The sequence below is a fragment of the Gadus chalcogrammus genome, chromosome 7, assembly GCF_026213295.1.
Source record: "Gadus chalcogrammus isolate NIFS_2021 chromosome 7, NIFS_Gcha_1.0, whole genome shotgun sequence".
Lineage (NCBI taxonomy): Eukaryota > Metazoa > Chordata > Actinopteri > Gadiformes > Gadidae > Gadus > Gadus chalcogrammus.
Window position 1 is genome coordinate 15,197,068 of NC_079418.1, and position 17,623 is coordinate 15,214,690.

The 17,623-nt window shown below is 43.9% G+C and overlaps 2 protein-coding genes across 2 annotated transcripts; both read left to right on the forward strand.

Moving 5' to 3' along the window:
• Positions 1 to 1,063: 1,063 nt before the first annotated feature.
• On the forward strand, positions 1,064 to 6,386 carry LOC130385994 (actin-binding protein WASF3-like). The gene is made up of 8 exons (XM_056594781.1): positions 1,064 to 1,196; positions 2,403 to 2,537; positions 2,944 to 3,097; positions 3,330 to 3,447; positions 3,692 to 3,876; positions 4,273 to 4,491; positions 5,388 to 5,701; positions 6,235 to 6,386. Exons 1-8 carry the CDS (start codon positions 1,064 to 1,066, stop codon positions 6,384 to 6,386), a joined length of 1,410 nt encoding a protein of 469 aa, XP_056450756.1.
• Positions 6,387 to 7,680: 1,294 nt separating this feature from the next.
• Positions 7,681 to 16,749, forward strand: LOC130386317 (V-type proton ATPase catalytic subunit A-like). Its single transcript, XM_056595155.1, has 15 exons — positions 7,681 to 7,789; positions 8,765 to 8,864; positions 9,086 to 9,214; positions 9,765 to 9,979; positions 10,230 to 10,367; positions 10,583 to 10,734; positions 11,238 to 11,400; positions 12,008 to 12,116; positions 13,018 to 13,140; positions 13,258 to 13,372; positions 13,597 to 13,660; positions 14,024 to 14,227; positions 14,431 to 14,525; positions 15,275 to 15,446; positions 15,743 to 16,749. The coding sequence occupies exons 2-15, from the start codon at positions 8,783 to 8,785 to the stop codon at positions 15,833 to 15,835; spliced, it is 1,854 nt and encodes a 617-aa protein (XP_056451130.1). The 5' UTR covers positions 7,681 to 7,789; positions 8,765 to 8,782; the 3' UTR covers positions 15,836 to 16,749.
• The last annotated feature ends 874 nt before the right edge of the window (positions 16,750 to 17,623 follow it).

Consider the following 17,623-nt stretch of genomic DNA (forward strand, 5'->3'; position numbering starts at 1 on the left):
GGAATTCGTATGCTTTTTTTCAGTTGGGAAAGTTTTCGCTACTAGGTTAGAGAAGTACGCTCACTAATGAATCAATCAATTGTAGTTCGCTGCGATAAGCTTTGCTGTTATTAATCAGTCACGACCTACAGTGGGATACGCGAGATTAGAGACGAATGATGGATGGTAAAATGAGGGAGTTAAATAAAAGAGAGAAATGAAAAGACAAAGCTGATCATTGACGGACTTTACCGTGACGGTGTACGTCACAGCCGCGACCCAAGGTAGGCCTACAGGAGATCACTCAAGACGATGAGCGTCCGTGTGTGTGTGTGTGTGTGTGTGTGTGTGTGTGTGTGTGTGTGTGTGTGTGTGTGTGTGTGTGTGTGTGTGTGTGTGTGTGTGTGTGTGTGTGTGTGTGTGTGTGTGTGTGTGTGTGTGTGTGTGTGTGTGTGTGTGTGTGTGTGTGTGTGTGTGTGTGTGTGTGTGTTCGGATTCATGCAACAGCTGTTGTAGGATAGACTACACCTGCCACACAGACACTTCTTGCCATCTGTATATTTTGTATCTCTCTTCTCTCTCAAAACAAGTACAGTAATCTTATCAATTGAGTTGAATAAACTGAATGGACAGTTGACTCTGTATTCTCAACAACAACTCTTTCAACTTGAACATGTTCATTACATGTTCGGAACAATCCTTCAGCTGCCACTTGTGAGTCATGGTCGAGTTAGTTTAACTAGTTATATTTAATCATGACATGAGACACATAGGCCTATTCATCCGCAGTAAGAGACACTGAACACAGGTCATCAAGGAGGAGGCAGGTGTTCGACCTTGTGCTTACAGGTACGGAGCTCACCATGTCTATCAGCAATACTGCTGTTAGATATTGGTATCATATTATATGTGTGTCATATGTGTGTTCTAACCTCTTAGTTTCTCTCTCTCTCTCTCTCTCTCTCTCTCTCTCTCTCTCTCTCTCTCTCTCTCTCTCTCTCTCTCTCTCTCTCTCTCTCTCTCTCTCTCTCTCTCTCTCTCTCTCTCTGCCAGGCGGGGTGTGGTCGAGATGTGAGGGGTCGTCATGCCGCTGGTCAAAAGAAACATCGAGCCACGCCACCTCTGCCAGGGCGCCTTGCCCGAGGGCATCGGCGGGGAGCTGGAGTACGTCACCAACAACTCCCTGTCTGCCATCATCCGCCAGCTCAGCTGCCTCAGTGAGTCCCGTCGTCTGATGGCACCCGCAGTCCTACGGCACAGAAACCAGAAAATAGCAACCATTATCCACACGGTGTTACCAAAATGTCTGTGTTACCAAGGTGGGGCAGGATAGTCGTTTTTGAGTACCTGTGGCGAATAACAAAACAACAAAGATTATTTTTTATGATTAATCTCTTGCGTTGAATTAATTGTGGGGAGTTTGTTGCTGCTGCTGTGTGTTTGATAGCTATTTCGACAAGCAACTTGTTATTACGATTTAAATTCATTTATTGTAGATGACTCTTCCTGGTCATGAAGAAACGTAGCGTATTTATAACTGCCAAAATAATGTAGTTGTATTAAGGGAAACCAAACCATATCTGGTTCAGGAACTCTGTTGTATACTGTGTGTGTGTGTGTGTGTGTGTGTGTGTGTGTGTGTGTGTGTGTGTGTGTGTGTGTGTGTGTGTGTGTGTGTGTGTGTGTGTGTGTGTGTGTGTGTGTGTGTGTGTGTGTGTGTGAGTGTGTGAGTGTGTGAGTGTGAGAGAGACAGGATTTAGTGAAGTTAGAGGGGCTTAGGATTTCGGTAGAGCTTTAGAGGAGAATAAAGCCAGTCAGGAGTGCAGAGACACAGACCATGAGTCTACTGTTGGCCTCACTTACACTCCGTTTAGGGCAGGGTGGTGTAGTGGCTAGGAGGGTGTTTGTCTCCCTAAAGACAAAAGGTTCTGGGTTCCATCCGCTAACTAATCAACTGGTTAAAGAAGTTTATGCACTAACTCCACCTGTAGTCCATACACTGCTGAGGAACCGGAAAACATGCGAGGATTCAATCAAGCAACCCTTCAGTTCCCCAACAACCTGCTCCCGCTCAGAGTCCACACATGATAAAATGCAATCTAAATAAAAGCTACTGGGCGCCCAACGCCCCTGATCCATGTTCATTCAAATGAATATCTGTATTAATGAGATTGACTCCTTGTAGTAACAACAAGGCGGCAGTGCTTGGTTAAATGTGGCCCTGCAGACACGAGGAACATGCAGTCCTGCATCCACCGTCTGATGCGAAAAGATTTGGGACATCACATGACGTGTATTCATAAATGTATGCATCAGATGTATTTCGTCAGTTATTAAACAAACTAAACCGTGAATTGTCCACATTGACCCCGACTCTGAATTTCAACATAATCAATCTAACTTTACATTTCCTCTGGTTTCAGGCAAACATGCAGAGGACGTGTTCGGAGAGCTGTTCGATGAGGCCAACACCTTCTATGTGCGCGCCAACTCCCTGCAGGACCGCGTCGACCGCCTGGCTGTCAAGGTCACCCAGCTGGACTCTAGCGTGGAGGAGGGTGGGTCTGGGGGTAGAGGGCCCTAGGGGGCTAGACGGGGGTCCGGGGCCCGGGAGAAGACTGGCCCTGAGGGGCTCAGGATGACTAGTCCATGGGTCTGAATCGTGCTCATTCCTGTCTTGTGGACATCTTAGTAAAATGTCCACCATCCAACCTGTATACCGCATTGAGCAAAGATTCCCTCACCGTTACCTGCTCCTTGATGACGTTAACGACCTTATTGTGGGATTAAGAAAATGTAGCAAATAATTTAGTTTTCAGACATAAACCTATAGTTCTTCATGGCACACAAACCTCCTGCAATATACACTTTTATGCAACCAAAATTCAAGATTTTACCGTTGAATATTAATACGAGTGCAAAGAAGGTCACGTGTGTCATTGTGTTCCTCTCTGTGCACCTCAGTGTCTCTTCAGGACATCAACATGAGGAAAGCGTTCAAGAGCTCCACCCTCCAGGACCAGCAGGTGGTGTCCAAGAGCACTACACCCACCTCCGTGGACCACCTGTACACCACCAGTGAACCGCCCCCGCCCCTTGGCGGCCTCAACGCCTTCAGGTAAGGCCCGGAAACTGTAGTGATGTACCGGAAGAGATTAGGAGAATGTCTTAATAAAGAGAACGGGTGGCTCCAGAGGTTATTGAACCCCTAACCCCGGCAGTATTAACATCGCTCCCTGAGAATCTGTCTTTATTCTTTCCCTCCTTCATACACATGAACTATCTCAGTGAGCAGTGAGTTTATTTGGATAGTCTATGTGGTAACCTCAGTTCTGTGAACCCCACTACAGAGAGGACAACGTGGATGCCATGAAGTTCTACACGGACCCGTCGTACTTCTTCGACCTGTGGAAGGAGAAGATGCTGCAGGACACGGAGGAGAAGAAGAAGGAGCGGAGGAGGCTCAGAGTGAGTCTCTTCCTTTAACTCAACTCGTCAAGCAGATGGGTTGTTATAGCTTGACTGTAAACATGACAGTGTGAGGAGCTTTATGTGACTTTGTTGCTATAACAGTGCGATGGAATGGCATGTAAAATAGGGCTGCAGGTTGGAATCTTCCCCATTTGATTCTCAAATAGATGAGTAGGACCATCAAACAAGCAGATGGTGGATATCTTCTAACAAGGACCTAACAGGTGTCTTCTCTGTGAAGGAGCAGAAGCGCTTCGTGGACAGCAGCACGCTGCAGCGCGAGGCCAAGAAGGTGCGGAAGGCGGGGAACCGCCGGCAGGAGTGGAACATGATGGCGTTCGACAAGGAGCTCCGCCCGGACCCCCGCCGCGCCCAGAGCCTCCGGCGGGGGGGCTCGTTGGAGCGGTGTCTGTCCCCAGACGGCAGGCATGTCTTCTGTATTCTTAAGGCGCCACGGAGCCAAATCACTCAAACAAAATGAGGAAGGAAACGGATAAAAGCTTTTAAAATAAATCTGCTTTATTTAGAAATGTGAGATAGTAATGTATACCTTTGCGAGCCACTACACTGAGAATACATATTCTGTTATGTATTTAAAAAATATTATCATGGTCATGTATTTGATTTTATTTAGGTTTTTTAACAAAATGCATCTCTTTCGCCTGTACTGCGACATTAGTTTATTGAACACTGAACCATTGTAGGAACTCCCCAAATCCGCATATTTCATTCTCTGAAGTGCTTAAAGCAACATTATTTTCCCCTCGAGGCAGTTAGAGTCAGTAGAGTAAGAAGCGTTTCTTCCTGTCCCTGACCATCCAGACGGGACCTCCCAGACTTCCCAGTGCCCCCCTGCCCGCCGCATGCCAGCCATCATCCCAAGGGGCATGGCTACGTGGCGGCCAACCCCTCGCCCCCCGCAGAGCACGAGTACCAGAGCATCGAAGCACACCCCGGGGGCGGGGCTCCGGGATACTCCAAAAAACGAAGTCACTCAGCTGAGCCAATCAACGGCTTCCCTCTGCCACCTGTGGACTACAAGTACGGTGGCCGGGCTGAAGGGCTTTGGGCGATGGCTCTATAATCGTCGTTATTAAATTAATATAGATCTAGAAAGATATAATGATGAATTTCTATTTTGTATCATTTATTATTTGACGCACAATATAATATAGTTTCATTTCATTTTATAATCTGCATTTATCAAAATGAAATACAGTAAAAAAAATACATTACAAAGGCAACAAGATATAAATGATTGAATAAAATCATTACTTCTTTATATTCTATTTAGTTTTGAGATATGTTGAGTTAAGTTTTACGTATAAAATTAAAGAACTCTTGTTGTTGGTCTAAACTAACCTGTATCCCTACCTGTCTAAACTAACCTGTATCTCTACCTGTCCAAACTAACCCTGTATCTATACCTGTCTAAACTAACCTGTATCTCTACCTGTCCAAACTATCTATTTATCTCTACCTGTCCAAACTAACCCTTTATCTCTCTGTCTAAACTAACCTGTATCTCTACCTGTCCAAACTAACCTGTATCTCTACCTGTCCAAACTAACCCTGTATCTCTCTGTCTAGACTAACCCTGTATCTCTCTGTCTAAACTAACCTGTATCTCTCTGTCTAAACTAACCTGTATCTCTACCTGTCTAAACTAACCCTGTATCTCTACCAGTCTAAACTCTCTCTTCCTGTCTAAACTAACCCTGTGTCTCTACCAGTCCAAACTAACAGTGTATCTCTCTACCTGTCTTAACTAACCTGTATCTCTACCTGTATAACAGAGCAACCTGTCTCTCTCTACCTGTCTTAACTAACCTGTATCTCTACCTGTATAACAGAGCATCCTGTCTCTCTCTACCTGTCTTAACTAACCTGTATCTCTACCTGTATAACAGAGTTACCTGTCTCTCTCTACCTGCCAGGTCAGCAGAGTTCCCTCCCAGCTCCAGACACCCCCCCCCAGGTCCCTCCATCCCCTCCACCCTGACTGCCTTCGCCTCTCCCGTGGGTGCTCTGCCCCCCACCCCTCACATTGGCCCGGGCTACTCCCTCCCACCCATACCTGCCCTGGGTAGTCGCATGGCCGTGGTTCCACCCCCTCCCGGACCCCCGCCCCCTCCCCTCCCTCCGGCCCCTCCCCCCCACATGGCGGGCTACGGTAAGGGAGGCTCGATGGCGTCGGACTCCAAGCCTGGGGGAGACGCCAGGAGTGACCTGCTCTCAGCGATACACATGGGTGAGTGGAGGCGGAGGGAAGCTGTGTTAAAGAAAACTCTGAGTCAATCCTGGAAGTGATATCGCGTTACCAATGGCTTGCTTTGACAGTGCGTGTTTTAAGAGCCAGATGGGAATATTATTATAATGTTATATATAAGATGTTATCCTAGATGCACAGGATCTAGGCCTACAGAGTTACAGGACATTTGCAGTAGGCTAATAGAAACTGAAATTATTCATTCTTAAGGATGTACAAATGGCAAGTTTTGGTGATGTACAGTATTATGTATCAGAATTCCTGATATTTAATAGTTTACAGGAATCCAACTGAAGCAGGTTCCATTTAGACATTATATTACATATTGGACTAGATTTGATTATGTGTTGGACAGGAATCCATCTGAAGAAGGCTTGTTTTAGACATTATGTTACAAAATGTGGATTTTATTACATTATATTATGTGTTGCACATGAATCCATCTGAAGAAGGTTTGTATTAGGCATTATGTTACACAATGTGTATTCTATTACATTATATTATGTGTTGCACAGGAATCCAGCTGAAGCAGGTTCAGGAGCTTCAAGAGCAGCAGAACAAGCCGGTTGGGAACGACGTGGCGACCATTCTGTCACGACGCATCGCCGTAGAGTACAGCGACTCCGACGACGACTCAGAGCTCGAGGACAATGATTGGTCGGATTAACCCATCAACTGAACCTTGGGGTCTAACAATCTCGGATCCAGCAATTTGACAATGCTAAAGCTGAACTTCTTGGGGAAACTCGTTGCATGTAACGCCCGTCTACAGAACCCAGCCCCCGGCAACAAACAGGGTGTATCTGGTGCCATCTAGTGGAATTATTCTTAAACTTGTATGTTCTTCCAAAATGTGATAGGTACATCATTATTTATTTATTTGCTCGTTATTTATTTAAGTCAGTTAACTTAAAAGCCATGTTGAAAAGTTTAAGTTTTTACACAAAAGTGTATCTTTTGTGTGATTAGCAACAATAAATGGGAGCTAGTTTCAGGTCATGTCTGAATAGTTTGTTCTGTCTACCATTAGATTTTATATGGAGATATGAATGCTGTTATAAATCCTATAAAACAATGGTTAGGACCTAGCTCTTTCCATTCGCCAAAGGTATAATTCTGGTAGAATTTTCAGGTTGTTGGGGAACTGAAGGGTTGCTTGATTGAATCCTCACACGTGTTCCGGTACACCATTCCTCAGCAGTGTATAGACTACAGATGGTCCTCCGGTTTGGAGTTAGTCCATACATTTTCTGGCTCATTTTATACGTTTCAAACGTTGGACCCTGTGATTCTAGTGTTTCTTATGAAGGGGTGACTTGTAAGAAAATGTTTAAAATAGTCTGAAACTGCCTCAAAATAGTTAATAAAAGAATGAAAGAATGCATTTTCCCATACTTTAATTTTAAGATAAAACAATCAAAATAAGGTTTAGCAAAGATATGCATAGATTATTACAATTAATGTAAATGTGTCATGTCAAAAATTTGTGTTATGACCGAAGTGTGTAAATACATGAACTATCATTTATGTTTGTTCCTTTTTGTATCTATCCTGTCTTTACAATTTCATAGGATATTATGTAGGTGGGAGGATAGGCCAATCTGATGTTAGAGTGTCTCAAAAGAGTGTGACAAAAGATGAACAATTGAATGCATAATCAATCAATAAAAGGTATTTAATTGTACACTGCAATTTCAAATAGGCGTGAATAATGTAAAAATGGTCAGCTCACTTAACTCTTATTTTGAAAAAAATCAAAACAATTTATTATCTACATTTAAATAATTAATTAAATTAAATTTATTCATACTATTATACATAATCAAAAAGTTGTTGATTATAACCTGCATCTTCAATTAAAGAAAATTAAAGAGTCGACGTGCCTGAGTCCCATTCTATGTTCTGTTATTGTGATGCTCCTCCCAAACCCTGTTCCGGACTCCAGTCACATTCTATTCACCGCAGCTCTATGGCTGACAGTTTAGCTCTTATTGTGAAGCTCCTCCCCCTTCCTGATCCCTCTTCTGTACGGTGGATGGAAGCAACCTGGACCATTCATATCAACACAAGGTATGTTTATCCAATCGCTGTAATTCTTATTTTGCTTTTTCGTTAAATGCCTTACACTTTGTCGAAGTTTGCCGTTTATTCTTTACGTCATCTAAATTAGAAATCGATATCTCGAAGCTATCAAGTTTGGAGTGAGTGGCTAGCTGGTCACATGACCAAACGTTATACGCTCAAATCAGCTTTGCGACTTAAATACAACCACGTTCATTATAACCAACGAGGGAAGCTAATATATAAATCACTACAGTTAGCGAAAGATAGTTTGTGTGCCTTTCATCTCAAATGACAAGGTAATGTTCTTGCAGTGGTAGAATAACCTGTACAGTAGCTTGCTCGGCTACTGTACAGGTTGACCGTAGGGTAGTGCTCGTCGGTCGTTGGATTGGCTGGTTGTAATTGTACTACGTAGGCACATTAAAGTTGTAAGACGTAGGCACATTAAAGTTGTACTACGTAGGCACATTAAAGTTGAAGTATGTATTATGCAATTTGCTTGTAGCTTTGAGTACATGTCTGTTCTCAATGCTGATCGATAATGATTGTATTAATGTTATCAATAATCATATCCTATAACCGCGATATTGTACAAATAAAAAATACTGTCCGGTCCGTAACTTTCCCTTTTGTTAACATGTCATTTTTCTATAGTAGCCCAGAGCTCGAAAACGGCTTTGTTAGCTTATCTTGGTTATCTAAAGATCTTACATATAGCCTACTTGTAAATTGGGACTTTTAGTTTGACAGACGAAATAACAAAAAATTGGGGAAGAAAACTCAATAACCTCATTAGTTGACGCTTGGCTTCTCGATTATGTCGTAGAGGACAATGTCATCCTTTGGGAATTACGTTCTGTTATCTTATTGGCCAGTACAGGCCACCGTAGCTTGTGTTGCGTTTGACTTTGTGTTGTTGCTTATCATTTTATGTTTCTGTGTATGTGTCTCTTTACAATGCATGTTCTTATCATCTGACAGTGAAACGTTTGGGTCAGGATGGAATCGGGTAATCTCCCCATGATCAAGGATGAGGAGAGGGAAAGCCTGTTTGGATATGTACACGGCGTTTCCGGTCCAGGTGTGGAAAATGTCACTGTGTCTGTGTGTCTGTGTGTCTGTGTGTCTGTGTGTGTGTTATTTATCCATGGCAATAACACCAGTCGTCTTAATCATGAATCTAAAACCCAATGATAACAATTTCAAACAGATGAATGAATACATTTATAAGTTATTTACCTGTGAAAGATACTTGATGTTTTCTTTTTGTCTCTCTACATCCGTTGCTGTTACCCTGAACAGTGGTGACGGCCACTTCAATGGCGGGAGCGGCTATGTACGAGCTGGTGCGTGTTGGCCACAGTGAGCTGGTGGGAGAGATCATCCGCTTGGAGGGGGACATGGCCACTATCCAGGTCTACGAAGAGACTTGTATCCCTTACTCGCAATTTATTTTGGTGTCTCATTGTGAATCTGCCTAGGTGTGGATCGGTGTCCAGGTTTGGGTCATTGTTTAGTCGTGATCCTGGGTGTTAGTCTAGATGTGATTCTGCATCTAGGTGTGTGTCTTTCTAGATATGGGACTTGTCTAGATGTGATTCTGCATCTAGGTGCGTGTCTTTCTAGGTATGGGTCTTGGTCTAGATGTGATTCTGCATCTGGTTGCGTGTCTTTCTAGATATGGGACTTGTCTAGATGTGATTCTGCATCTAGGTGCGTGTCTTTCTAGGTATGGGTCTTGGTCTAGATGTGATTCTGCATCTGGTTGCGTGTCTTTCTAGATATGGGACTTGTCTAGATGTGATTCTGTGTCTAGGTATGGGTCTTGGTCATGTGTGATTCTGTGTCTTGGTGTGGGTCGCGGTCTAGATGTTATTCTGTGTGTAGGTGTTGGTCAGTGTCTGGTTGTGATCCTGTGTCTAGGTGTGGGTCATTGTCTAGTTGTGGTCTCTTGTTGTCCCTCCTGAACCTGGTGCCACAGCGGGTGTATCCGTGGGAGACCCTGTCCTGCGCACGGGGAAGCCCCTCTCGGTGGAGCTGGGCCCCGGCATCATGGGCTCCATCTTCGACGGCATCCAGCGGCCGCTGAAGGACATCAACGACCTCACCCAGAGCATCTATATCCCCAGAGGGGTCAACATCGGAGCCCTGAACAGAGACATCAAGTGGGAGTTTACCCCCGGTCAGAGCATGAGGGTAAGAGAGAGACGCGCCTCGCACCTTCACAATCATCTAACTCACTAGTGGTCTTTAAACCATGGGATGCGACCAATAAGGTGGTCTCCGCAGAGAACCAAATGGGTCGTGGGATGGCAACAATAAACCATTTATTATGACCTGTCGTTTATAAGGATAATTGGTTTCCTTGTATGTTGTTGTTGCAACATTCATGTTCGTCTTTAACTTTGATTGCTCTATCTCTGCCTATGTCTTTCTCTCTCTCTAGGCTGGCAGCCACATTACAGGTGGGGACATCTATGGGACGGTGTATGAGAACTCTCTCATCAAACACAAGCTGATGCTCCCGCCACGCAACCGGGGGACCGTAACGTGGGTCGCACCAGCAGGAAATTACGATGTCACTGTGAGTCATTTCTTTCAAAATAAGAGTCCCCTTGGCCGTAGAATTTGGCAATATCGAATGTAAGAAGCTTATAAAAGCCTTTTAGACTAGCATTGTGTTTAACTAATATACAAATAAAAATAATACAGCTTTATGAATACACTTTTTCTGACTCTTTGCAGTTGACAAGGATCTCAACAAGCCGGTTGATTTTTGGTTCTGTCTTGTTTCATTAGGATATCGTTCTTGAGCTGGAGTTTGAAGGTGTGAAGGATAAGTTCAGCATGATGCAGGTGTGGCCTGTGCGCCAAGTCCGCCCGGTGACAGAGAAGCTGCCAGCCAATCACCCGCTGCTCACCGGTCAGAGGGTGCTGGATGCTCTGTTTCCGTGAGTCGTTATATTTCGTGGATATCAATATAGAAACGTAGGTATAAAAACAATTTTATTTGGCTTAATTCCAAATAATACTGTCTACAGATGGTTAATTGAGCTTCACAAGGTCTAGAATGCATTCTGTTCAGTTTCACAGTTGGTTTTAGTAGAACTCATGTTTAAAATTTGTATTTTCCTGAGTCTGTGCATCCCATTTACTTTAGCAGACTGACAGTAGGAATTACTTGATGGGAAGGAGGGGAAGTGTTTCCCTGTGACAAAAACTTGGATTGAATATTGTTGGCCTTTAGACAAATATCTGAAAGAATTAAGCAAATTATGTACTGTATTGCTAAATAACGATGCACTGATTTGATGCATGATTAACATTTTTAAATATCACTAAAACGTAAAAGTCTCTCTTTTAAGATCTTTCAAACTGTGTAGCCTATTATTGACCTTAGCGGACCTCTACTGATGACTCATTCATGTACGCTCGTCTCACCCTCCTGCTCCAGGTGTGTGCAGGGCGGGACCACGGCTATCCCCGGAGCTTTCGGCTGCGGCAAGACGGTCATCTCCCAGTCCCTGTCCAAGTACTCCAACAGTGAGGTCATCATCTACGTGGGCTGTGGAGAGCGAGGGAATGAGATGTCAGAAGTACTACGAGACTTCCCTGAGGTGGGTCGAAGAACTGTGGATCTGAGCCCAAATCTTCTGGGTTGCTATGGGCTCTATTCACCTGGCGGCCATCTTGGTTCTGATTCGGCATCCGGTTTCCGCACAAAAATGGAACCAAGACGGCTACTAAGGGAATACGTTTGTATCCACAGGATAAGATTGCCAAACGACACCAAAGCTGATATGTGTCTCAAAGAATCACAGGTTTCATAGTTGCATGACACAATGGCATGCATTTGTGGAGATATATTCACATGTTAAATTGGTTTGCAGTTCACAAATATTGACATGGCAAATGTATTGTTTGCTTTTTCCATATCATCTAAACCGGTTCATCTGTTGAAAAAGGGTCTATTTACTGATTGCCGCAGGGGGGACTAACAATTAACCAACCAGAGGCACAGGCAGGACTGACACTGTTGTGGGACATTATCAAGCTGTGAGCCAGAACCTAGCAGGAGTCGAAATGATAAAGTGGAGATGTTTTACATACCTCAGTGTTTACTTAAAACGATGTGGTAGGATCAAATGGCACATGACCCATGGGCAGTATGTCCCCCGTTAATCCTCATGTCTTATCACTGATGTTTGTGTTGCCTGGCAATAGCTCACCATGGAGGTCGACGGCAAGGTGGAGAGCATCATGAAGAGAACGGCCCTGGTCGCCAACACATCCAACATGCCCGTAGCTGCCAGAGAGGCTTCTATCTACACAGGTAACGGACACGCCCTCCTGAAGAGTCTCCTCTTTACACTATTGAAACTATGGTTCTACTTTTTCTTCTTCTCATTAGACAGATGGTCCATATACCTCTTTTTTTTTTTTTATGCATATGCATATGCACATTTAGTGCCAGTAATGGTTACAATCAACCATTTTGAATAATATCTGCATTCCTGCACAGGTAGAGGCGCTGCACATTTTTAATGGAACCCCCTATCAGTAGGATTCCCTTAGGACAAGTGACTATTTGCATTACTTTCATCAAAAGTAAATCTTTTCCACAATTCCATTCAATGCACATAATGTTGCATATAGTATACTTTTATACAAACTACAGCACTAACAGGCTCCGTTAGTGAGTAACCCGTTACATGTAGTGTTCACCTGTTACATGTACTGTCCACCTGTTAACTGCATTCTTCCACACTCTACCACTACTCAGAATCAGAATCAGAAAAGGTTTATTGCCAAATACATTTACACATATTAGGAATTTGTCTTGGTATTCGTTGCGCACGATCTTAACAAACAAACAATAATGCAAGTATTGAATAATAAGTACTGAAAAAGATGAGAGTAAATAAAAAATAAATAAATAAATATACTCTATATACATATACATATGCACCGTAATAAGATAAGATAAGGTAAGAAAGATAAGAAAGAGAGGAGAGGACTAGGGAGAGCGTTCCTCTTCCAGCCAGAGGTTCCCGTTTCAAAGCTAGTGTCCACAGCCTACCTGCCCACCTGCCACCCATCCCCTACATGCTCCTAAATGAGTCGCACTAACTTGCTTTGAATAAGTGTGTGTTAAAATGCTACAGTGGTGACCCATACCCATATTCGGGTCAGTAGGCCAGTGGGTTGACTGGGTTCCTGTGTTGCGTCTGCAGGCATCACCCTGTCTGAGTACTTCAGGGACATGGGCTACAACGTCAGCATGATGGCCGACTCCACCTCCCGCTGGGCCGAGGCCCTGAGAGAGATCTCCGGTAGACTGGCTGAGATGCCCGCCGGTGAGTGGAGCTGACGGGTTGAGAGGTTCCTACAAGATATTAATGGACTGTTCTTATATCAGTGTGGATGTGGTCTGTTATTATATTGTATATATTATTTTGTGCTATGGTGAACAGACAGTGGTTACCCGGCCTACCTGGGCGCGCGGCTGGCCTCCTTCTACGAGCGGGCGGGGCGAGTCAAGTGCCTGGGGAACCCGGAGAGGGAGGGCAGTGTCAGCATCGTCGGGGCGTGAGTTCTGTACAGGTTTACGTTTCTGCGACATTCCACCATCTTGCTGTTTGGTTTCTACTCGTCTGTTCCCTGGAACAGCCCGGTGGTTTTAATGGATAGTGCGATGAAATCAATGGACGCAATGCGTTGTATATTGCATGCAATTTATGGATGTAATGTATTACATCCGACAACATTTTAAAGTTGTGAGAATTTCCTCCGCTCTTTTACTTTTCTTGCAGTGTATCGCCCCCCGGTGGTGACTTCTCAGATCCCGTTACCTCGGCAACCTTGGGTATTGTACAGGTGCGTTGCGAGTTACTAATTTAGTAAGGACTTGTTCATTTTTTTTTAACATAGATTGAAGGTGCCACGGTATTGTTACATACAAATGGACATAGCCTTACATTGTGGCTCCATTCCTTCACCATTCCCAGGTGTTTTTAGGATTAGATTAGATACAACTTTATTCATCCCCCGTTCGAGAAATGTGTATGTTGCAACACCCCAGCAGCAGTAGAAAAACAGGATAAAACTACAATACAATACTTTTTTGGCTGGTTATGGAATGATTTCAATGACTATGATGATTATGATCATTGCCAATGAGGTGAAGTCATGGCTGACGTTACTTTCCGCGTGGTCCTCCTCGTCCCTGGCCGCTGCCAGGTGTTCTGGGGTCTGGACAAGAAGCTGGCCCAGAGGAAGCACTTCCCCTCGGTCAACTGGCTGATCAGCTACAGCAAGTACACGCGCGCGCTGGACGACCACTACGACAAGCACTTCCCCGAGTTCGTGCCGCTGCGCACCAAGGCCAAGGAGATCCTGCAGGAGGAGGAGGACCTGGCCGAGATCGTACAGCTGGTCGGCAAGGTAACGGCCCTCCCACGCCATGGGTCCTTCTCGGACACGATGGAGCAACATTGTTGATTTGTAGTTGAATCAAAGAGTTATGGACCAGATGTGTCATGGAGTATTGATTGTGTGAGGTTGTTGCAATCTAATGGAATGCCACTGCTTTCTTTGATTACTTCATAGAAAGATCATTGACTCTATACATGTTTGTGTTTGTTCAGGCCTCCCTTGCGGAAAGCGACAAAATCACTTTAGAAGTGGCGAAACTCATCAAAGATGACTTCCTACAGCAGAATGGATACACACCTTATGACAGGTAAAAATTCACTTTACATAGCTGGTGACAGGCAAAACAGAACAATTAAGATCTGCATTTTTATGTGGATAAACATCTTGGGTCTACTTCGCTGTTCACTTAAACCCATTGTGCAGTGCTCGAAATATTGATTCAATGCGTAGTCCTAATGTTGCACCTTGTGACTCTTAACAGTTGCCCTTGCTGATCTATGACGGTTAACACTAACCGGTTGACCTTACACCTCTCTGGTTGTTTTATTAAACTTCAGGGGGTCGGGCCCAGTGTAGGCCCACCTTGACCTCCGCTGCAGTCAGTCAGAGGAGACAGTCAGTCTGGTTGAACCTAAGTCTCAGTAGAATCACCTGCTGATCGTCGACTCTAATGTTTTGATAAGAAAATGGGTCCACCCAGCAGTTAGAGCACTTGTAGTAATAACAGCACTAGTCCTACAAAGATAAGATAAATATAACACTGTGCACATATATTTAAATAAGGATTTTTGCGTAAAAGTGACAAGTGGATGAAAAAGTATTGCACATTAGGTATGCATCAGTCATGGTAAAATAGCAGCAACCATGGTCGAGGGTTTTGCAAACTTTCGTAGCTTTATAGTGCTGCTGTTTATTTAGTTTTATTTAAATATTTATTCAATATATTTATTCTGTATGTGTGTAAGTGGCTGTTCACCTAATGATGAACAGTAAAAATCTCAAATACATTCAGTCTATTAAGAACCCCAACTCTCTCCTCTCTTGCTTGGGGCTCAGGTTCTGTCCGTTCTACAAGACGGTGGGCATCCTGTCCAACATGATTGCGTTCTACGACCTGGCGCGACATGCAGTGGAGACTACGGCGCAGAGCGACCACAGGATCACCTGGACCATGATCCGGGAGAGCATGGGAGAGATCCTGTACAAGATCAGCACCATGAAGTTCAAGGTCTCTGTGTTGTGTCTCCTCCCGCCCTGGACCAGGACTATAAATATTGTTGGGAATTTAGTTGATGCCTTTATGGTTGATCAATTTGATCAATATCAAGTGGCTATGAGTGTGGCTCCAGGCTGAAAGGTACTGGGTTCGATTCTGAATGTCTACTCCTATGTCTGCAGGTCTCCTTGAGTATGCCCCAACTCTGAGCTGCTCTTTGAAAGCCATTGATCTGAACTATCTGTAAGTCGCTCTGGATAAAAGCATCCACACAATGACTAAAATGTTCATTTTATTTCTGAATGCAGGACCCGGTGAAGGACGGTGAGGCTAAGATCAAAGCAGACTACGCCCAGCTACTGGACGAAATGCAGAACGCCTTCCGCTCGCTGGAGGACTAAAGCTCTTCATCTGTCTCAGTGTGGTGTGTTTGTGTGTGTGTGTGTGTGTGTGTGTGTGTGGTACGTATCAAAGTTGTCCCTCGTACCCCCCCCGCTTCCCCCAACCGACCAATCAGTACTCAGCGTTTCGCACTCTTGAAACATTCCGCTGTATTGTCATATCGTCTTAGAATTGATTGATGTCAATCCAACCTTCGCTTGTCGGCTTCCAAGGATATGGGAAGGGAATCAGCAAGGTCATCTTCAGAAAAAGCTTTTGGGTCTTTTTTCTGTGTTGCACTTATCCTGACTTGATCCCCCCCGCTTGTTAGTTAATCATGAGTTAAGTTGAAATCGCCCCAATAAGTCAGAGGGTAATCAATCAATGGTGTCACCTGTACTACACTTGCAACGAAGAATTGGTCTACCCGGTGTGACTAACGCACAAAGACAAGCGCACAGCAAACGCAACCGTACTGGTAAAAGGGTGAAGGGATGGAAACACCCACGTTTGTATCTGTGAAAGTTTTCTGTTGTCTTCTACCTCCCAGGAGTGATGGTCATTTTGTCTTGGTTTGCTCTCTTGTTGTGAAAAAAGTAGAACAATTGAGTTGTTGTGATTGTCATTCTGTTCGGTTTACGTGTTTTATTGTATTAAGGTTTACTTTAAACTATAAATACATTGATGTGGAAAGTGTTGCGTCTTCTTACTGATGCATACTATTTATACTCATTTCCAGTCACTGTGGCCTTGTCAATATTTCTTTATTGCATTCTTTTAAATTAAAGTTGAAAAGATTTGTGAATAATACAAATGAAAGAAAAGGTTAGGGTCGGTTGCTTGGAATTTGTTCCAGCCCTCGCAGAGCACAACTCCCAAAAATTTAAACGGGGCTCCATTTCACTACCAGATGTCATGTTGCTCAGCCCTTTGTGAAATCAAAAGGGGAAATGTCCACTCAGACGCATAATCGACAGATGAACTCCAGCCTACCAGTTCACACAGTCCATCAGTAATCTCCTGAGGTGTGTGTGAAGTCACAATAGCATGGATAAAGTAGTGGCAAATCCAGCTGACCCCAGGTAGTAAAGCAGGGCCTGTTTTTTAAATAGTTAACAGTTGCCATCTTTGAGTGTACATGTGATCCGACTTCTTTATCCCCAAAATAGTTTGTGCTGATTCATGCAATAGTTTTATAGTTGGATAATACATTGAAACAGGAAAACCTCTTTTTCATTATTCTGTAGGCTTTTTTTTTTTTTAATAAATCACTACAACGGCAACAGAAAACAAACCAGTACTAGTAGTAGTAGTAGTAGTAGTAGTAGTTAAAGGAAATATGAGGCAGATATCAGGACGGTCTGGGTCATTCCCCCATTAAAGGAAGCATTCCAGTGGTGCTATGAAAGCAAAAACCGTCTACGAAGGGCATCCTCCCGAGTTCTCCCTTCTGCGGCTGGCTCCAGCTTAACCAGCCATAGAGTGGTCCGCTCTAGTTTGATTTATCTATAATTTTTTATAATGAATGCCACATGGTGAGTGTATAAATGCCTTTACTGCATTACTCCATTCAAAATACTTTATCTCTGCTTCCAGGCTCCATCAGAGCTAATGGATGCTCTCTCAGGAGCTGGGTAAAGCCTTTTTCTTCACATTGATTTTTTTCTTTGGATACTATCATTCACATTGGACATTAGCTGATCTCACCCCTGACCACCTTTACCACGCTCTATATATACCCTAAGCATTGTTATCGTAAACCAGATGTACTCGCAGGAGCGCATTCAAATTATACACGCACGAAATGG